This window comes from Rhinolophus ferrumequinum, chromosome 14, assembly GCF_004115265.2.
Source record: "Rhinolophus ferrumequinum isolate MPI-CBG mRhiFer1 chromosome 14, mRhiFer1_v1.p, whole genome shotgun sequence".
NCBI lineage: Eukaryota > Metazoa > Chordata > Mammalia > Chiroptera > Rhinolophidae > Rhinolophus > Rhinolophus ferrumequinum.
Window position 1 is genome coordinate 67,975,521 of NC_046297.1, and position 22,912 is coordinate 67,998,432.

Genomic DNA, 22,912 nt, shown 5'->3' on the forward strand with positions numbered 1-22,912 from the left:
TGAGAATACAAGAAGCTTAAGCGACATAATAGCTAAAAGCATAACGCTTGGTTGGACCCTGATTCACACAAGCCAACTGTAATAAAAAATCTTGTGTCAATTGGGGAAATTTTAAATGGACTAATATTAGGTTGTAAAAAGGGATTACTGTGAATTCTGTTGGTTTTAATGGTAATATGATGGTTACGAGGACAAAAATCCTTATTAGTTAAAGATGCATTTTGAAGGTTGTTTTTTTTTTTTTTATATGTTGAAATAACATGATGTCTGGGATATACTTTTTAAAAAATATTCTAGAAAACAAAGTTTAGGGGGACTGATACAGGAAACAATTTTGGCAAAATGTAGACAACTGAGGAAGCTGAGTGGTGGATTCATGGGAGTCCCACCCCAAGGACGTTGGGGGGCAGCGGGGAGAGTGCCAATCACTACGCCCCAAGGGGGACCGTGTTGGCCCGAAAGTAAGACCCAGCCGGACCATCAGCTCTACTGCGTCTTTTGGAGCAAAAATTAATATAAGACCCGGTCTTATTTTAATATAAAACCAGGTATAAATATAATATAATATAATATAATATAATATAATATAATATAATATAATATAATACTGGGTCTTATATAATGTAAGACTGGGTCTTATATTAATTTTTGCTCCAAAAGACGCATTAGAGCTGATGGTCCGCCTTAGGTCTTATTTTCGGGGAAACACGGTATGTGTGCCATTATGGGGGCATAGGAGGGGCCCTCCCCCAGACTGGGGCAACCAAAGCTTCCCCAAGGGCAGGGCTCTGAGAGAGAACTTAATAAATAAACAGGAATTAACAGGAAGAATGAAGATGTGCCCCCGGCAGTGAGAACTGAATGTGCCCCACGCAGCTCGAGTCTCACACATCTGAGTGGCATGGGGTTGAAAGACCAAAGGTGATGGTCATGCCAACTCAGTGAGGTTCCTTAGCCTGGGAGCGGGCCCACGGCCCTCATAAACCACCATGCTGGGCAACACAAACTTCTGGAAGGGCCGGCATAGTCACCTGGGGTGGGATCTGTTTCACACCAACACTGGAAGTGGCCCAAGTGCAAGTATTTGAAGTTCAGATTAAAGAGGGGAGGGGACTCATGAGACTGCAGGGAGATGTATTTGAAGACCAGGTAAAAGGATAAAATGAAGTAAATAATTACATAAACGCCCAGCTTTAAATCAACATAATTGTTTCCCTTGAATTGACTGATATCTTCAGCTCTCTTTATTTCCATTAGTGCAGGTGATATGTAAGTCTATCTTTTAAAATAAACATAAGGATGTAAACATTAATATCCCACTCTAAACGTTATAACCTTACCGGGATGGTTCGTCTTGATATGTGACTTTATCAACCGGTCTTCTGAAAAAGACTTTTCACACACAGGACAAGAGTAACTCCTTTTGTCCTTAACAGAAAGAGAGCATAATCAGTTGGCTCCTCTGTTTTAACCCAGGCTCTGTGGACACATCACCACCACCACCATCACCGTCTCCACCACCACCGCCATCACCACCATCCAAGCCAGACGCGCAGTGCACCTTTCCAAGAATGTGACATGCAGCCTGCTCCTGGCCCCACACAGCCTGGCAAGCTCAAGAGTGGGAGGGGAATGGCATCACCGCCATTTCAGAGGGAGGGATGGACATAGAGATTCCGGTCCTGCATCTGGTGCCCGGCTGGTACCCGGCAGGGCTCGGCCGAGTCGGCCGCACAGACCAGCTCTGCTCCCAGCGCATAGCATGTCCTCCAGCACTTAATGCTTGGTGTGCATGGGGCTGATAGAAGATATTCTACTGAGATTCACGAACACTCTCGATGGACAGACATTATTATGCTGATGTTACAGATTAAGAAAATGAGGCCAAGTGCTATGAGCCCTGTTTTTGAGAGGAAGAATGAGTGTTGGAACCAATGTACGGATGCTCACCTGGGCTCCTGGACCACCCCAGGCCGTGTCCCTCACGCTCATTCTGCACAGCCGCTAGGCTCACCAAGCCGGCTAAGGCACAACACTCTCAGTTAGGGACACGCTTCTGTGAATGATCAATGGCCTCTGCTCATCCACCTTTTCTCTCAGAGCTCACTTTAGGGCTGTTTCACATGACAATTTTCCCAGAGGGTGGGTGTCATGGGTTGAACTGTGTCCCCCCCCAATTCCTCTGTGGCAGTCCTAAGCTCTAATGCCTCAGACCTTATTTGGAAACAGGGTCACTGCAGATGTAATTCTTTAAGACGAGGTCATCAGGGCAGGCTCTAATCCAGTATGACTGGTGTGCTCATAAAAAGGGGGAATTTGGACACAGACATGAACCTAGGGAGAGTGCCACGTGAAGACGAAGGCAGAGGGACGGGTGACACATGTACAAACCAAGGAATGCAAAAGACTGCCAGCAAGCAGAGTCCTGGAACACATTCCCCCTCACGGCCCTCAGAAGAAGCCACATTGCCACCATCTTGAACTTGGGACTCCTCGACTCCAGACCCGGGAGACGGTAACTAACTGTTGTGTGAGCCACTCGGCGTGTGGAGCTTTGTTATGGCAGCCTGAGAAGCTAACACAGTGCTTGAGCCGAGGAAGGAAAAAGGACAGCAGCTGGACGCCACCTTGTACTTCAGAAGGTGGAGTGAGAGGCGATCAGTCACCGGACAATAATAGAAGGCTGTGCTTCATTCATTATGGGCTTCATTCTGGCTCTCGACCTCGGCGTCCCCAGCAGGGAAGACAACCCAGTGAGGCGGCATCAGCGCACGCGCGTTGAGCAGAGAAACACCGGCACCCCCACAACAAGCCTCCAAAGTGTGACCGGTACTAACAAGCTTCACACACCCACAGCTTACAGAGCGCCAAAACCCAGTGGTCAGTGAGGACGCTGGGCGTCCCGATGGACCACAGACAAAAGCAAGACATGCAGGAGCCATGACTGCAAGGAAATGTGTTGAGCCGTGTGTGTCCTGGACGATGTAAACACAGTCTATCCCCCTTGGGTTTACAGGGGGACCGATTCCCGCCATTTAAGCCATTTAATGGCATCCACTGTGAGCGCTCCATGACACAAGTGTCTTCCGTGTGTTGGTAAATGAATGCAATCCTCACAGCCACCCCAAGTGCAGCCTATTCACACCACCGATAACAACAACAATAGCCACCATATCTTAAGAAGTCACTGCAAGCACAGCATTGTGCCAAGTACTTCACACGGCCCAACACACGGTGTTTAAGAGATTGCCAAGGTCACAGCACCAGAGAGGAGAGCTGGACATCCAAACGAGACCTCTGAACTCCACAGCACTTGCTCCTTTGAGATAGTGACCAGGACTAGAGACTCGGGGCTCACAGTCCCTGTGTTCAAATCCCGGTTTCACCACTTACCAGCTGGGACAACTTGGGGCAAGTGACTTAACATGTTAGTGTCTTAGTTTCTTCAAAATGGCAATAAAAACTGCCTCCTTGATAGGATTGCTAGGAGGATAAAGGAGACTGAAAACTCGTAAACTAGACATGCAGTTTCCAGTGCGGCATGTAAGAAGTTTGGAAGGCCCCACTCCATCCTAACAACAAATGGAAATTTGAACAAACTAAAAATGTAACAATTCTTCTTAGATCCATAAGAGACGTGGTCATAGGACAAACCACTGTCCCCCAAGTTAGACAGATATACAGGTAAAAACAGAAAACTACAACTTACTGGGGCAAAAATCCACAAGCAGAAACCTCCCTGAGAACCAGTAAAACTGTGAGAGCTAAAAATTCCAGGGGACCCAGTCGTAGGAGGACCCCCAAACTTTTGTGAGTTTTACCTTCAGGAGCTCAACCCTATTTCCACAGTCAATATCAGGGAAAAATTCTCTCTTGTTTCTGGCAGGGAGAGGGGAAAGGAACCATTTTGAAATACACCAGAACATTCTGGTCTTCTTAACAAGGCCTGCCGTCAGGGGAAACAGGAAAACCAGCAAATTGAAATGAATAGAAATCATACAATGTCTCCTGGCAGACCACAACGGATTAAACTAGAAATCAAAAACAGAAAGATAGCTGGAATATCCCAAAACGTACACAGATCAAATACCCCCTTTTTAAATAACACATGAATCAAAGGAAAAAAAAAAAATCCCAAGAAAACTTTTTGAACTAAAAATATTTTGAACTAAATAAAAATGAAAACAACTTATCGAAATCCGTAGAAAGCAATGAAAGCTGTGCTTAGGGGAAATTTATAGGATTGGAGGCATATATTACAAAAGAAAATCTAAAATTGATCATCTAAGCTTCCACCTTCGGAAAGTAGAAAAAGAAGAGTAAATTAAATCCAAAGTAGACAGAAGAAATAAAAATTAGAACAGAAATCAATGAAATTGAAAATAGAAAATCAACAGAACCAAACGCTGGTTCTTTGAAAAGATCGATAAAATGATTAAGACTCTAGCCAGGCTAACTAATTTAAAAAAGGGAAAAAGAAAAAGAGAGAGAGAGAGAGAGAGAGAGAGAGAGAGAGAGAGAGAAAAGAAAGGACACAAGGACACAAATTGATAACACCAAAAATAAAAGGGGGCATACTACAAATGCCATGGACATTGAAAGGATAGTAAAAGAAAACGATGAACAACTCTTTGTCCACAAATTTGACAACGTAGGTTAAACAGACCAATTACTTAACAGACACAGTCTGCCAAAACTCCCACAAAAAGAAATAGACAATGTGAATAGGCCTGTATCTACTAAAGAAATTGAAGCAACAATTAATAACCTTCCAAAATAAACAGCACAACACCCAGATGGGTTCACCAGTGAATTCTACCAAACAATTAAGGAAGAAATTATCCCAGTTCTTTATAAAAGCAAAAGGAACACTTCCTAACTCATTCTATGAGGCCAGCATTACCCTAATACCAAAAACAGACAAAGACATTACAAGAAAAAAAAATTACAGGCCAATATTTCTAATGAACAAAGATGCAAAACTCCTCAACAAAAATATTAGCACATTGAGCCCAACGATGTATACAAAGAACTATACACCACAACCAAGTAGGACTTATCTATCCCAGGTATGCAAGGCTGATTTAGCATTCTAAAATCAATTAATGTAATCCATCACATCAACAGGCTAAAAAAAAAATAAAAACAATAAAAAATAATCACATGATCATATCAATAGAGGCAGAAAAAGAATTTGGCAAAAATCCAACACCAATTCATGATCAACAATTTCAGTAAACTAGGAACAAAGGGGAACTTCCTCAATCTGATAAAGAGTATCTACAAAAATAACTACAAATCACATCATACTTAATGGTGACAAACTAGAAGCTTCCCCACTAAGATTAGAAACAAAGCAGTGTCCCCTCCCCGTACTCATTTTAAACATCACAGTGGCAGTCCTAGCTTATGTAATAAGACAAGAAAACAAAATAAAAGAGATACTGATTGAGAGAGATATAACTGTCTTTGTTTGCAGATGACATGATTATCCATGTAGAAATTCTGACAGAATTAACCACAATACTCCTGGAACTAATAAGTGATTATAGCAAGGTTACAGGAAACAAGATTAATATACAAAAGTCAACTACTGCCTACATACCAGCAATGAATAAGTGGAATTTGAAATTTAAAACACAATGCAATTTACATTAGCACTCCACAAAATAAAATAGGTATAACTCTAACAAAATATGTATAAGCTCTATATGAGAAACACTACAAAACTCTAATGAAAAAAAATCAAATGTGAACTAAATAAGTGGAGAGCTATTCCATGTTCAAAGATAGGAAGACTCAATACTGTCAAGATGTCAGTTCTTCACAATTTGATCTCAGATTCAAGCAATCCCAATCAAAATCCCAGCAAGTTATTTTGTGGGTATTAATTATAAAGTTTACATAGAGAGGCAAAAAAAGAAACCCAGAATAACAAGCACAGTATTGGAGAACAAAGTTAGAGGACTGACACCACTGAACTTCAAGATTTACTATAAAGCTACAGGGAAAACAGTGGGTATTGGTGAAAGAATAGACAAAGAGATCAATAGAACAGAAAAAAAGTCCAGAAATAGACCCACTTAAATACAGTCAACTGATCTTTGACACAGGAGCAAACACTATACAATGGAACAAAAGTAGTTTTCCCAACAAATGGTACCGGAACCACTGGACAGCCACGTGCAAAAAATGAATTTAGACACAGACCTTACACCCTTCATGAATATTAACTCATAATGGATTGTACACCTAAATATAAACTGCAAAAGTATAAAACTCCTAGAACACATCAGAGAAAACCTAGCTGACCTTGAGCATGGTGATGACTTTTTAGATATAACACCAAAGGTGTTATCCACAAAAGAAAAAATTGATAAGTAGGGCTTCACTAAAACTAAAAAGTTATGCTCTGCAAAAGACACTCTCAAGAAAATTGGGGGGGAAAGCCATAGACAGAGAGAAAATGTTTGCAAAAGATATATCTGATAAAGGACTGTTATCCAAAATACACAAAGAACACTTAAAACTCAGTAGGGGGAAAAAAAAAACAAGGAAAAAAAAAACAACTAATATGCCAAAAACCTAAACAGACACCTCACCAAATAAAATAAACAGATGGTAAGTAAGCATGTGAAAAGATGATCCCCATCATGTCATCAGGGAAATGTAAATTCAAATAACAATGAGACACTACTACACACCTATTAGAATGACCCAAACCCAGAAAACTGACACCACCAAATGCTACAGAGGATGTGGAGCAACAGGAACTCTATTCATTGTTGGTGGGAATGCAAAATGGTACAGCCACTTTGGAAGACAGTTTGACAATTTCTCACAAAACTAAACATATCCATATCATTAAATCCAGCAACTGCTCCTTGGTATTTACCCAAATAAATGGAAAACTTATGTCCACAAACAAACAGAAAAACAACTTGCACATAGACGTCTGCAACAGCTTTATTCAGAATTGCCAAAACTTGGAAGCAACTAAAATGCCCTTCAGTAAATGAATAGATACATTGGGTCTATCGAGACAAAGGGATATGATTCAGTACTAAGAAGAAATAAGCTATCAAGTCACAAAAATATGTGGAAAAAACTTAAATACACATTACTAAGGGAAAGCAACCAATCTGAAAAGGCTACATACTATATGATTCCAACTGTATTATATTCTGGAAAGGGCAGAATGATGAAGACAGTAAAAGAATCCATAGTGGCCAGGGTGCAAGGGGGTGGGAGGGATGAACTGGCAGAACACAGAGGATGTTCAGGGCAGTGAAACTACTCAGTGTGATACTATAATGATGGATGCATGTCCTTCACATTTGCCCAGACAATGGACAGCACCAAATAACGGACAACACAATGGGCACCACCAAGAGTGAGGCCTAATGCACACCTGTGGACTCGGGTGTCAGTGGCCATGTCCACGTAGGTGCATCGATCGTGAGTAAGATACCACTGAGGTGTAGGTGTCAACAGTGGGGAGGGTGTGCACGTGTGTGGACAGAGCGTATGTGGGAAATCTCTGTACTCCGTGCTCAATTGCGCAGCAAACCTAAAAGGGCTCTAAAAAATGAAGTTTATTGACAGAAACACACCTAAAGTGCTTGGAAGAGAGTGAGTATGAAATCTGAAAGGCTTTGCTGCTGTGGTCTTAGCACTGTTGTTATACAACTCAGCCTCAGCTAAGACCTCTCTGGGCCAACGCCCCTGGGGACCTCCAAAAGGGCATCTGAATGCACACTCTTTCAGATTCCTATGTGGAGTCCTTGCTGTTACTGTTATAGAATGTCTCCTGAGCCTGGTAGTCCCGAGAGCACTTAGGAAAAGGGTACTTTATATTTAAAAACAGAAACAAAACAGAAGTCCCTCTGCACAACCAAACAGTGCGGATGCGTTTGCCACCAAAAACCTGGGTTCCAAGCAGCGCCTGCCAAGCTCACGTGCCCACGGGGTCCAGGCCCTGTGAAGCTGTCCTGAGCTTTCCACCCAGCCAATGTCCTTATGTCCGCCCAGACTACATCACGGCTCGAGGCTTCTTGGCACGCTCCTGTCACTGTCCTTCCCCTTCCCTTGACCCTTCCAGTCACCCCAGCACTCCCACACCCTTACACAGGAAGCGTGGGCCAGGCGAGCATCCTAGAAGGGAGGTCTGTAACCACCCGCGGCTGTCGCCAGTGCCCTGGTCATCAGAGTTGACGGAGGCTCTCAGAAAGGCTTTGAAAGAGGTTACGGTGATCTCCCTGAGCCGTTGCTATTGGATTTTTTTTTTCTCTTACTCTGATAGCCTGAAAGCAATTTACCTCAGAGCTTATCAGGGCCCCCTACTTCTTGATGCCTTTGAAGACCATCAGAAGGACACAGGCAGTGGGAAGGGTGGTGGGAGAGGGGTGCGCTCTTCGGACTCATTTCTTTCTTTGCCAAAACCTCAGTTTTGTACCGGACATGAAAACCCAAACCGACAAAGCAAACTTAGAAGGAGTGGTGGTTAAAAGCATTGCTGGCAGAGGCACAGAGTGCGAGGTCCACGGAGTTAATGATGGTAACAGAGCCCAGCCCTGGGGGTTTGTTTGCTCCAAGGGAAATGGCCTTCAAAGCAACACAGGATGTGAAAAGAAGGGAGGCCGTGGTCAAGGTTTGGGGGTCAGACACAGCGCCAGGACTGATGCTGAGTCCAGCTTTCCGCTCTGGGCAAACCTTGCCTTGGTCTACACCTCTGTGCCATCAGGTGTATGAACTGTGGGCTAAGTAAGTACACCTGAAACTGTCTGATAGGCACTTAAGCTACAAGGTGGGAGGTTCCACTCTGAACAGTTTCTCAGAAATAAAAGGCCACGCTATCCTCTGTGGGCTCACTCCTTCATTCCTCCAACCTTCCAGGGCCCCAGTTTAGTGCCAGGGTTTGCACTGGGGACAAAAGTGTGAGACACTGGCCCAGCCCTCGAGGGGCTCACGAGCTGGGCCCGAAAGAGAAATGCGAGCACACAGAGTTCAATAAACACTGCGGACATGCGGCAAGTAGGGCAGAGACAGGAGAGATGGCGCTTAGACTGTGACTGATGGAACAGTTAGAAAAGAGTCAGAAACTTTGCTTTCTACTGACAGCAGTTGTGTTTTGCCAGGCCGAGCCCCTGCAGTTCTGGACCTCGGGCTTACTAATGGGATGCTGTTTTGTACACAGGAAGCTCTGGTCACCCAAGGTCTCCGGCGCTGTGGATAAACACCCAACAGGGCAACACAGGAACAAAGTGGTCTGTGATCAAGTAAGAAAAGGCCACGCTCTTGTGGCTCCGGGAAAGGAAAAACCTTACGCGCAACCACTTCAGTTCAATAACATTTCCCTCTACTTTAAAAAAAAATAATACTGACTAAGTCATTTATTTCCAGAAAGATACTTTCTCTGCATTTGGTTGGCAATCTAAGATTTTAGCTTACTTCCAGTCAGTGCACGTAAGATTTTTAGAATATGTGGACCTCTGTCGCCCAAACAGACTATGTCCTTCTCAAAGACAGGAGCCAGCACCGATTTTAAACCTTTGTCGGGAGACCAGCAGAGCCTGGCTGGACACACACCGTTGCTATTCCTCCTCCTCCTCCTACGTTACGTATGTGGCTCCTAAGAAGGGCGAGCGTTGGTGGGCTGGCCTCTCCCCACCTGCCTGGGCCTGTGCCGTGTTGCTGACAAAGGCCACCTCACTGAGTTCCCACCGCAAGCCTGGGGGCGAGGACTGTTATCCCCCTTTACAGATCAGGGGCCAAAGAGCTTAGGTAGTGAAGCCACACCACTGACCGGTGGAGTGGCAGAGTCGGAATGTGACACCGAAACGTGCCCACTGCCCAGCTCGTTCCTGCTACACCGTCCTTCATGCGGGTTCCCTGTGAGGTCTGCTGGGAAGGAACGTAAGCCAGAGGGAAAGGGAACAGACTGACACATCCACCATATGGTCCACTTCCAGGTATTTCAAAAGTCTGTGTCAGGAGAAACTTATTTGAGTAACAAATTCCCAGGTCCCCCCTCAAATCACAATGATAGTATGAGCTCAGGAATATCATCCATAACAATGACTCCCGTGGGATTCTGACTCAGGACGTCACAAATTACATCACCTGGGTCAGTGACTTACAAACTTATTTAATGGGACCCACAGGTCACCTATTTGACATCCCCAGCCAGCACATGCATGTACACACATGGACACATAAGCATACGAAACACGGAAGAAAGGTCTCAGAAAACAATACTTACCCTTGGTATAGGTGAACGAGGCTGATAATTTCTATTTTATTCTGTTCCATTTCGTTTCTAAGATACACTATTAGTTGTAGTCCACTCAACTGATTTTACAACATTCTAATGGATCAAGGGACTAAGAAAACACTCACCTACGTGTCCTATACGTATGTCTAACTTAACCCTAAGAGGTAGGAGAAAGTACGTTATCTGCATTTTACAGATGAAAAAAGTGAGATACCAGAAGGCTAACAAATTTCCCCCAGATCACAGGGGTGGATACAGGGTCTGAACTCCAGCACGCCAGAACCCACAGTCCCCTCTCACTGTACAAATACCGTGTTCTCTCTGGCCTCTCCTTCACAAAGTTTGCACGCTGCTGTAAAAAGTGGGCTTGCTCCGGAAATGTCACTGACAAACTCCCTTGATTAGGTCCCCACATTTCCTTAATTGCAGTACAGCCTTCACTATAAGTCACTCCATCTAGTTGCTGAAGGGGCCGGGGGAGGTGGTGAGAAGAAACTATACTCAGCGGGTACACACTTTCCAACCATTAGGCATTACCTCAGCTAAAAATGGTTTCTCAGGGTCACAGAAATAGGAGCTTAGCTAACTCATCCCAGAGTCCTATCCCCACTGGAATGGACTGGAGGCAGGGCCATTTGGGGTGGGGGGTGGGGGTTTTATTTTAAATTTCCTTAGTTTTGCATTACATGCGACTCCATGTTGAAAACGGGTAAGAGCCCAACCAGACTCAACACTCCGGGCCCCATCTCCCTGCATCACAGGCATGGAAACCAAGCCCCATTCTGGCTCAAGGATTGGCTCCACGTTAGAACAGCACCACTTCCCCTTTCCTGGACGGTGACATCCATATGGCACCTTTCTGTCACAACGCTCATTCACGCTACCTCGCCTCCACCCTGCGGGCTACTATTCATTCCACTATTCCGTGAGAAATGTCCAGGACAGGCAAATCCATTGAGAGAAAGCAGATTAGTGGTTGCCTGAGGCTGGGAGAAAGGGAAAGTAAGCGATGAGAGCTAACGGAAGATCTTGTGTCATCATTTCCTTGGTACCTTTGGCTTCATTATAGAAATAATTTACAGGCTGAAAAGGCAAATGTTTTCTGAACTCAAAACACTGAAACCTGTCTTCATAAATGATGCTATCTACTACACTGGAATTACAGGCCTCCTGCTTCATGGAAAAGGATTAGTTATTCAGCACCCTGATGTAAATATGAAAGGCTTGCTTTGGTTTGTACCCCCTCCTCGGTTGGAAATTTCCTCCCTGCCTCTTCCTTTGGCCAAATCCAATTCATCCAGCTTAGGACTCCTCCTCCAGGCAGCCCCCTTCCCCGTGACCCGGCCAGTGTGTCCAGGTCAGTGTGTCTTTGCCTTGCTCACCCTCCCTCACGGCCATATTGCCATCCCTGTCCACTTGTTTATCCCCAACAAAACAAAGTGCCCCTCGAGGGCAGGACCGGGTCTTAACTCCTGTTGGAAATCCCAACGCCCGGCAGAAATGGATGCCTCGGACCTGTGTCCACGAGCTTCACAAGCAGCAGAAGCACATTCACCTTTAAAAAGTGTTTCAAATGGAAGTACGCACATATCAGCAAGGGAAAAGACAAATTCAACTTTACCAGCGTCGAAGGAAGCGGGAGTGTTGACGGGAATCAGAATAACCTCGTTTGTAAGGTCAACGCAGTCACGCTCCCTTATTCCCGCTCTTCTCTCGCGGTGACTTTCAGACACGTTTATTACTGCAGCGTAAGGCACCACACAGAACGTGTCAACACAGTCCCTGCTCTCAGAGGACAAAGTCTACCCCCGCCGCGCTCCTTTGAGTGACATACAAGTGACCAAGAGACCTGCCAAAAGTAGCGTGGCCGAGATTCGTGACCGACCACCACGAAGTGGGCAGGGTGGGGCCGTGACAAGAGCATGGATCACGGAGAACCCCATGGGCTTGAGTTCCGTCTCTGCCCCTTACCAACGTGTGGCCGGGGGCACCTTCCGATGACTCCCATAGAAGACACCTAATCTGCCCAGTGCGGGAGCAGTGCCCACATCCTAGAAGGGGCACAATTATTCAGTAAGGTCGCACGAGGGCCTGTACCCAGGATGACACCAGCAAAAGCTACTTCCCTTCCCCCAGGACACACTTCCTGGGATGGCTTCTCAAATGTCAGCACTGAAGAGAGGGTCTCTTTGAAGAAGATTCATAACCACAGGAAGTTGAAGAGAAAGGCTTCCTGAAATGCCATTTACCAAGAAAAACAAAAGCATATGAGGCTGGAGCTGACGCTCCCCTGTTGACCCTGAGCCCCATGCATCCCTGAGACACACGATGGGGATGGAAAATACAGGCCGTCCCAGGTCACAAAGCTATTACAGCTTCCTTGCTTGTGTCAGTCTTCAGTCTGTGTTTCCAAATGTCTAACTCCAGAGCAACAAGTCCCAAATGCCAAGCGGAATAATTACTAACAGTAATAATAACAGTCACCAGCATACAAAGCTCACTCCATGCCAGGCACTGTTCTGAGGCATTTGCGCATCTTCCCTCACTTCATCCTCACCTGAGGATGGGTCAACCGAGGCCCAGGGCAGTTAAATGGCTCGTCTTGAGGCTAACTGCATGGTAAACGGGAGGCAGTCTGGTTCCTGGTCTTAACAGCTACACGCCAAGGCTGCCCCGAGAACGAACCCTGGCCTCGCGCTGCCTCACTCCCCCTTGACGTCATGTGAGTTCCCGGCAAAGTCACAGCTGTGAACTTCCGCCACCTCAGGTTTCCCTGCCCTAAGAGAATACTGGAAGCAATGCCCCCCTGACCACAACTCTGTGAGGAAACAGGAACGTGTACTAGGTGGCATCAGAGGCGTGCAATCATGGTACACGGTCAACCTCACCAGCACTGAGCCAAGTTCGTTATCTAGAGCATTCCACTTTAACCTCCCAATAACTCTAGATCCGTGTCCATACACAAATACGTGTGTGTGTATCTGTTCTGTGTTATAGTATACAACATATACTATGGCATATAGTATATAATGTATGTGCACATGTGTACATGTGTGTACTAGACTTACCGAGGGGATCACTTCGTAAATTATATAAATGTTTAACCATTATGCTGTACATGAGAAACTAATATATACTGAATGTCAACTGTAATTGGAAAAAAGTCTATTACAAATATACATGTGTATACATATGTGTATACCTGTCTGTGCATATCTGTGTATGTATGAGTGTGTATGTGTGCGCATAAAACACATACACACTTTTTTATATATATTCGCATTTCTTACAGAAGGCTACCGAGTCTCAGAAAGGACAAGTGACTTGCCCAACGTCACATAGCCTGTATAGTAAGCGCTCAAGCAGGTATTTGAATGCAGATATCTAACCCCAAGTACATGTTCTGACCTTCTCATGAAACCTGAAACATCTTGACCTCACCCCTGGTGACAGACGGCTACGGTGTTAGTGCTTTTCATGCCAGAGAACAGTGGCATAAACTTCCAATGTCTGAAGGCTGTGCTGCCAGTGGCATAAAAAGGAACACAACTGAAACAGAACCACACCTGGGGCCAGCTGTGCCTCCTTGATGACATCAAGAAGTCTTAAGTCCCTCTCAGGTGTCAGCCTCTGCAGTTAGATTAGGATTTGCAAAAATAGACATTCATTCATTGTGTTACCAGACCTACCACCAAAGAATTAAACAAATTTTACCATCGTGAATATTAACAGCACCTTGAACGAACACGTCACTTTTTTTCTTAATAAAAGTGCTTCACAGATAATTCTCACAGCTTCCTACAAATAACACAATTGTTTGACAATCCTGGGTGTCAACATTTACTGTGCTCTTACTGTGAAGCAAACACTGTGCCTAACACGTTACAGGCATTACCTAATTTAACCTGTCAGCAACTTTTAGTGGCAGCTGTCACTATTATTATCCCTGTTATTAATAATTCTTTAAACCATAATCGAAGACACCCTTGTTTTATTTCTATTCTGTACAACATTCTTCTGCAGACTTTCTCTGATGCTGAAAAATTTGCATAGAAAGCCACTTTGTTCAATCTAATTTTTCTTCCAACATCCGTGAGACTCTCCCTGTGAAAGGAACCCCGCGGTGAAGTCTCCTGTAAGGCAAAGAGCCTGTTTTGTGAGAAGACCCCTCCGGTTTCCGGGTTGGACACGCGCACCCTGGATGGACATGAAGCATGGACACCGCCGTCTGCGTAAAAGTGAGAAAGCCATGAGCACCCAGGGGGCACGAGCTGCCATCCGGGCTTCTACTTACCAGCTCTGTGTGAACTTTAAGATGGGCCTGCAGCTTATATTTATCTGGAGTCGAGTAGTCACAGCCGTCAGTGGGACACTTCAGCAAGATGTTACTGTGTTTCTGAATTACATGGCGTTTAAGGCAGTTTTTGGTGATGGAAGAATAATGACACTGGGAGCAATAATACAGATGTTCCCGGGTGTGGGTGCGGACATGCATATCAAAATGCACTTGGTACCAAAAAAGTTTGCCTAAAAAAATATTTTCACGTGAGAACAAGGAAGTTTCTTTTCTATTGAATCTGATTTTTTTCTTTAAATTATTATGACTTTGTAACGACTATATTTATCTCCCTCTACTGCTGGTCCGGGTCACCCTTCACACTTTCCACAACATGTCTGTCTGGAAATTACTTTTCAGAGGTGGGAGACTGCAAATATTAAGGGTGCTACTATTTTTGCCTGATGTCGGAGCTGGGAGAGGAGGAAACAATTGTTTATTGAGGGCCGATCATGGTGTCAAATACTACTATGCACATGCATAAATCAGAGAGTCTCTGAACTCTACTGACACCTGGGACACCGGGCCCAGAGCTGGGCCTCCTGCTTCCTGCGCTGCCAGCTCTCCAGGAGACTCAGAGGCCATGCGTGCACTAGGGCTGGAAGGTTCTATCCGGGGCCTCCCTACAAGGAGCTGCAGCCACTTTGGTAACCTCTCCGCTCACCTAGAACACGGCCACAACTTAAAGCTCTACTTTAAACATGTCATGTGCCAGAAAAGACTGTTCTTGGTTAAAGTTCTGGCAGAGGCCGTGGGCTAAACCTCTGCATGCACGCCCGACCGAGCCCAACGGTCCGCTGTCCCGTCTCCCCAGCTGCCTTTACAAAGACCTCAAATGCTAACATTCAACACGAGCGTCCACCCATAGCTCTCTAAAAATGGAGGCTAGCTCGGTAGCTCGTTTAGAAGCTGTTCTGTGCAAAGAGACATGAGCTCAAATCAAACATGAGGTGACCCAAAGCAAGGCGGGGATGGATGGCCTGTGGGAATGAGGGCCCATCGGCTGCGTGCCCCGTGCTGCCTCTCCTTACCACAGTATTCACACTCCAGGTCTCCATACACCTTCCGGATCCTCTCGCACAAGCCCGTGTCCATTCGCCTCTTCTGTAAACTGTCCAGGATCCTCATGAACGCACTCATGCTGGCCCGGTGCTCGGGGGCAGCTGTGCACGAGTCAGGCTGGTCCAGGGCCACGTCCCTCCCACCGGCTACCGGAGGCAGGTCTGAGGCCTCATCTGGGTTTGACCTGAGACACCCTCTGGGATCTGATCCATCAGACGGCAGGGCAGCCGTCTTCGGCCCTTCCCCTGGGGAACCCTGGGTCTCTTGGTTTGCGCTGGGGCTTCTAGCCTTGGGTAGCAGCAGCTTAACTGCTTCGCCCTGAGTTTGGGCAGAGCCTCCGTGCTGGGTGTCCAGGGTCTTCTCGGGGTCAGCGTGAGTCTCAGCAGAGGAGATATCGTTTCTCATCAGAAGCTCACCAGAAACTACTGCATGCGAATGGGGGTCCGAAGCAACTTCCGCAGCTCCCAGATCACAGGAGGGCAGGGTGGCGCTCTCGGCCTGGGGGGTGGCCACGAGCACCGGCGGGGCAGGCACCGCCACGGGGGCCTCTGGCCCCTTCCGTCCCTCCTCAGACTGGGCCTCCCCAGGGCAGGCCACCTCCTTCCGAGCATTCACCCCCTGGAACACAAATTCCTCTTCCGCCAGCTGTAGCTGGCTCCCCAAGGCTTCTTGCTGGATGTCCCCCCCAGGCTCCAGAAGGCAGAAGCTCTGGTTGATGGAGCTGGTGAAGACCACGGCCTCCTGGGTGGCCCCGTGTGCCTCCTTGATGTGGGAGCGCAGCCTGATGGAGCTGACAAACTTCTTCAGGCATATGGCGCAGACATACACAAATGGGTGCTTCCGGACATGCAGCTCCAGTGCCTGGTACTTGGTGGCCCCGTGACCGCAGAGCTCGCAGGCAAAGGGCCACTTGTCACCGTGAACCAGCATGTGGCGGTCGCGGTCCAGCTCGTTCTTGAACTTGCGCTCACAGATGTGGCAGTCGTAGAGCAGCTGCCGCTTGCCCTCCCTCGTCAGCAGGCGGAGCTCGTCCAGGGCCTCCTGGACCTTCTTGTCCTGTGGGTCGTGCACGTCCCGGATGTGCCTGATGAGGTTCTTGACGTCCGAGTACTTCTTCTTGCAGAAGCGGCAGTGCTGCTTGATCTTCTTGTGCACGCGTTCCACGTGCACCTTCAGGTGGCCCTTGCTCAGGCAGGTGAACGAGCAGTCGTCGCAGCAGAACTTCTCGCCGGTGTGCTTGCGCAGGTGCACGTTCAGGTTGGCCTTGATGGCGCTGGCGTAGCTGCAGTGGGAGCAGGCGTACGGCTTCTCGTTGGTGTGGATCCTCAGGTGAGCCTGCAGGGAGTGCTTGAACTTGAAGACCTTGTTGCAGTACTCGCAGGTGAAGATCTTGAGCTGGGTGGGTCCTAGCCTGGGAACAGAGGACAGCAGCGTTACAGCCGGAGACCGCACGGGCCCAGGGGCCTCACACGCCATCCTACAGGGTCGACACCAAAGGTCCCGACCTCAGCGGAGGGGGACTGAGGACGGATGTGCGCATTCGCTCACTGGCACACAGGACCAGAGGCCCCGGCACGGACCAGCACACACACAGAGGGAAGGGTGGTCCCTGCTCCTCGGGGCCTCACAGTCTGGGGGAGAGAAGGCGGGTCAGCACACAGCTGCGCCGGTGTGCTAAGTGTCGACAGGAGGATGTGAGATCTCGGAAAAGACAGAGACGTCTAACCTGGATTCAGGTGACTGGGAAAACTTGCTGAAGAAGAGACGTCTGATCACAGAACAAGGAAGAGGGAGCAGGAGGAGGAAGGGGGAAGAGGGGTGTGACATTCACCACGTACACGACAGCCACATTCCAAAGCCAACCGGAATGTATTCCGGGGTGTTTTAACGGCACCAGGCTTAATGGAACGCACTCGGTCTGCTCTGTGAGACTATATACAATCTGCTCAGGTTTGCTCCACAGCTTCAGTAATCCAGACTCGCCTATTCATTCAACCAGCCATCAGGGGTGACAGCCTTCCTTTGCCTTTGCTACAAGTTTGCATGTGAGGACCACCCATTAAGTGAAAGACTCTGGGCCTTTCTCCACGGCCTCACTTCTTCCCAGGATAAGTAAATTGACACATCTGATCAATGGGTCTGGAACAGATCCAGCCGTCCCGAGCTGAGCTCGCCTCTCCCTTCCTGGTGAGGAGGCATCTGCCCGTGGACAGCATGTGGCCCGGTAAGCTCTCAGTTAAGTGGGCATCTGTGGGCCTGAACAGCAATGGTGCAGGACTGCGGTGGGCTGCACTACACTCTTTTGTCCCACAGCTCTATCAGTAATAAGAGCTGAAGTTTCAATCTCTGTCTTCCTCCTCCTCCATCACGACTGGTTTTGAACTCAGGCAGGGTAAAGAAGATTGCTGTTCAGGTGCCATTTATTAACCTCATGCATCGTTTATTAATAAATGATCGCTATTTATTAACACTTGCCAAGTGTTTCAGGCACCATGTTAGATTCCGTGTTTGTGATGGAGAATAAAAGCACGGTCTGCCTCATGAACCCTTTCTCTTTCAATGTGGCCGTGGGTATGCTGAATGAGATGGTAGAAATAATAGCTAACAATTATTGAGTACTTAGCATACACCAAGCCCTATTTAATCCCAACTCTATTATTATACCCATTTTACAGATAACAAAACTGAGTATTTGCCCAAGGTCACACAATTAGTAAGTGGGGAAGCCAGATATGAACCCGAGCAGAATGTCTGCCTCCATAGCCTGCACATTCCTCCTCAACCTCTAAATTGCCTGAAACCACTGTTCATAACAACCTCCTCCCCATTGGGACTGTACACATGGAGAAGGCCCCCGGATGGGGCTTCCATTGCTGTTGGAACAGTCACCCCTTGTTTCTAAAATCAATGAATGACACACTGAAGTGCTATGACATGCACTGGAGACAGGAATTGGCAGATGAGCCAAAGAGGCGGGGGAGGCTTCCTCCTGCCCATCACTACTCCCTCTGGACCGTGTGTCAAGTCTCCAAGGAAGTCCTCAGGATAACTACCGACCACATGGTACTGTTAATCAGATACCATTAACCTGTACCCACTATATAACTGCAAAGTCTGTCTTCATGGAACTTTCCATACAACTATGTTTACCACAGGTTGCCTTGTTCTTAAATTAAAAATATTTAAATGGATTGCAGTCCATAAACACTGCAGGGTACAATTCACACAATGTAATTAAAATATTCAAATGTGAAAGTTATGGCTATGCCTGCATGCTACACCCAAGGCTAATTTAAGGAAACTCATTTGGATCTTTCTCAAATGCTGACGCTATCTAGAAGGCGATAAATTGTACTGGCACAAAGGACACCAAAGAAAGAAACCCTGGATTCGTACTGCTCATTTAAAAAACACATCACGGTATTTCCTTCTCTGGTGCAAGATCTCCATGGTCTCAGGAGAATCTTTTGCTGTGGTGTGCGTGTGTGTTATACACAATTACCTGATAAAGGCCTTAGTGCCTTATTTCCATCAAACAGAAGGAATCTGGTGAAGACGCCAAGCAGCCTGTATATGACAAGTGTAACCCACTGACTGGGAACTGGTGCACAGCTGCAAAGTCCCACGATTCCTTTAGATTCTTTTACTCGAATGTTCCCTATTCAGTGAGAGAGGCACTGTCACCCACTGCATTCTAGGAAGCAATCAGGCAATCAGTTTACAAGGCCAGACCCCTTGATTCAGTCATTCCAATTCTGGGACTCTATTTGAAAAAAACGAATACAAAATGTGAATGAAGGTACTCATTGCACAATGTCTCACAACAGCTGAGAGCGGGAAGCTGTCTGAAGTTCCCAACATAGGGACCTACTTGGCACATTTATTATTTTTTTTCACTCATTCATTCATTCAAAAAAGTATTCCAGGCAGTGGGGATATGATAGCGGCAAAAACAAATACAACTCGTGCTCTCTAAAGCACACCTCCTCGAGAAATGATTGGCTAGCGCAATAGCCATAAAAATGAGCAGATAAAGACCATCAGCTCCCCGCTGTGATGGCAAAAGGCAAGGTGCTCTGAGTCCAGGGGACAGGGCAGGCCGCCCTGAGGGCTGGACATTGGAGTCAATGGCAGAAGGATGACCCAACGGAGGGGAGGCAGCCAGGGTGAGGAAGAAGCACCTGCAAGGAGAGATCAAGGAAGTGAAAAGGGCCCAGATGGCTGACGCAGAAGCTGGAGCCCAGAGAACCAGACAGTGTACAGGAGGGAGGTCGAGGGGAGAGCTGGCAGCCCTGAAGGCTCAGTGGCCAAATTCTCCTAAGGACAACGTCAGGCCTTAAAGGGTACAATCAAATGGGTGTTTTACAAAGGTCTCATTGGCTGCAGTGCCCAGAGTCGAGGAGGTTATAGCACATCCTCATGATGTTACAGCATGTAGCTGAAGAACAGGGTGTGTGCGTAACAGCAGGATCAAAGGGAAATTACTATAATGTGGTTAATATGAAAGGCAAGATACAAACTCACACATAAAATATAAACTCAATTTTATAAAATATAGGGACTGAAGAAAGGCTGGAAGGAAATACATTAATAATATCAACAGCGGTTATCTTAGGGCAATGGAATTACAAATGATTTTTTTATAGTTTTTCTGGGCTCCCAAAATTTCTTACAAAATAAATCTGTACCACATTTGTGCGAGAACCTAATTGATATAACCTAATTGACATATTGCTATAACCTAAAAGTTTGAATCTATAGTTTACAAAGCAAAATCGTCATGCAAAGAAGTCTTTCTCGTAACTATTTTATAGCGGATACTGTTATATAGTAATAGAATGCATGACAATAGGAATACAGCCTAGATCTGCTCATTAAACATCAAGCATAGTTATCTGTAATGAGAATAGCATTTAGTTGAACCTGTCCCCAACAGACCCTGAAATACGAAGATAATTAGCTAAGGTCTACAAATCAACTTGAGTTGAGAACAGAACGATCTTCAGATTTAATGCCATTACAGTTTTGCCGAAGGAATCAGTATTTTTACAACTTCATCAATAAATTCAGTTGCTCACATTTGCAAGAAAGAACAGTGGACTGAGGCTACAAATTAATGAAGCAACCCACATGATATTACATTATAGTTTAACAGGAGCACAGCACGCGCCAGACACTTTCCATATCTTTTGACATTTATTCTCACCACTAAACTAAGTCAGATTCTGCTGTACAATCTTGTGCTTGGTATAACAAAGGCCTGGAGGCAAACTCCTGTGTGTCAACTCACAGTAGAGTGACAGCTTCATCCGGGCAGTGGTCCTGTCTGTCCTGTTCTGTCTCATATCCCCAGTGCCTGACACACAACAGGTGTTTAATCTGCCGTGCTGAACGCTAGTAGAACAGTATAGAGTCAAGCCAGGTCTAACTAGCACTAAAGTTTATTCTCTCCCCAAAACACCTCATTTCCCCTCTTCCAGAAACAGAGGGGATCCACTGGTGATGGGTGTTTGCTTTGATTTTCCTCTCAGCTTGGAAGGTGTTTGCAGAGCTCAGGGGATCTGTGCTCATCTAGCTCATCGTGCACATATCATAGCTGAGACAGAACCTGGGGAACGTGTGCAGAACACGCACAGTGGGTCATGAACAGGCCATAATGGAGGGGTTGATTCTTAGGTCAAGAAACCAGTGCCCTTTACAAAGCAGAGTCCTGATAAACGAAGGTGCTGATCCTCACGCCCTCAGGGGTTGGGTCACTGGAGCCCCGTCTCTGTCTGCAGTCACACACAATGGACACTTTACCTGCTGGACTTCATGGGCTGCTCATATGGAGTCTGCTGAATGGCATACTCCTGGTACCCTCTCCGAGGTGCCAGGTCGGCCAAGGTGGCCTCGGGGTTTGCGGCTCCTGTTTCTGGGGGGCCAGCCTCCACTGGAATAATCTTGGTGGCACCTGAGAGGAGGCACAATGCACTGTGTTAGAGGCACCATGAGTGGCCCTGACCCCACCCAGTGGAGGGAGCTGAGCCTGGAAGGTGTACTTCTTTACTGTGTGTCACCCATGCAAGATAGTAGTTTTCTTTCAGTTTGCACATTTAACGTGTGTGTGTGTGTGTGTGTGTGTGTGTGTGTGTACGTGGAAGGGAAGAGGCAAGTTTTCTAATAATCTATCAAAATGTCCCTAGGTTTATCTCTGCTTGATCTATTTATTTTTTTTAAATATCATATAGATACATACATATGTATACCTGCAAGGTTTTACATGGGGCCACATGTATCAAACTTTGCATAAATGTCAAACGGCATCAAGGCAGTGTGCCCTAGTGGGATCCACTAACCAAGGGTGAACAGGCACTGAGCTGCCTGGAGTCCAGTCCCAAATAAGACACGACCCCACCATCTCTGGGCCTCTGCTTCCCACCTAGGAAATGAAGGGTTTGCAGGGGAAGACCCAAGGTCACCTTCACTTGTGCAATTCTATGATGTGAAATGATCAAAGACCTTGTACAGCAGCGGGCACTGCATGCATACGTGTACGTATGTGTGCACATACACACACGTATGTGTCAAGTGCATTAAAGAAGAGGCTCCAATCTGCCCTTTGCTTCCGGAATAGCACAGGAAATTAATTATACTTTTCAACTCCCACTTACAGAAATCTCAAAATACTGCCATCAATTTTTAAGAAATTATTCTAGAAACATCCTCAAAAGATGGCTGAGTACAGGAACCTCTGTTCTGTGACTTTCATTTCCACGAATAATACTACTCTGAAGTAGGTAGGGTAGGGCAGACAAAGTGACTTTCCAGAAAGTTCTCCAGGTCACATAATTATATGTGGATAATTCTCTATGTATGACCTTACTCAGCACTGAAGTATAAAGAGGGATTTATTCAGTGTTTTCACTCCAAATAACGAGTTACTACTGGCATCAAAAATACATGCTTAAAAGACTGTAGCTGGTTGTAAAATCCTAAACTTGATTTTTTAATTTTATTTGAGACCCTTCACCCCAAATGGATGGGGAAAAAATTATTACACTGTGGAATCTATTGTCATAAACTGCTTTTAGTCTAAAGGTTCCCTTCCTGGAAGAGACCTTTTTAAAAAAAGCAGTATAAGATATCCACTTGCTATTTTATATGAAATGAAAGGGAGAGAGAAATTTCCAGCATTACAAATAAATATTTGATGAACCCACTACAAATGCAAAAGAGAAATCAGACAGAGGGAATTTATT

At 46.2% G+C, this 22,912-nt stretch overlaps 1 protein-coding gene across 4 annotated transcripts in view; it reads right to left on the reverse strand.

Annotated features, from left to right (window-relative positions):
- ZFAT (zinc finger and AT-hook domain containing) overlaps positions 1-22,912 on the reverse strand; it is a 225,001-nt gene that overhangs the window by 78,798 nt on the left and 123,291 nt on the right. For all 4 annotated transcript variants that reach the window (XM_033126444.1, XM_033126445.1, XM_033126446.1 and 1 more), the window contains exons 5-8: positions 21,474-21,624; positions 15,641-17,082; positions 14,568-14,800; positions 1,341-1,428 (exon numbers count right to left, since the gene is read on the reverse strand). In XM_033126444.1, the coding sequence (XP_032982335.1) occupies positions 1,341-1,428; positions 14,568-14,800; positions 15,641-17,082; positions 21,474-21,624 (1,914 nt within the window). The remainder of the gene's footprint in view (positions 1-1,340; positions 1,429-14,567; positions 14,801-15,640; positions 17,083-21,473; positions 21,625-22,912) is intronic.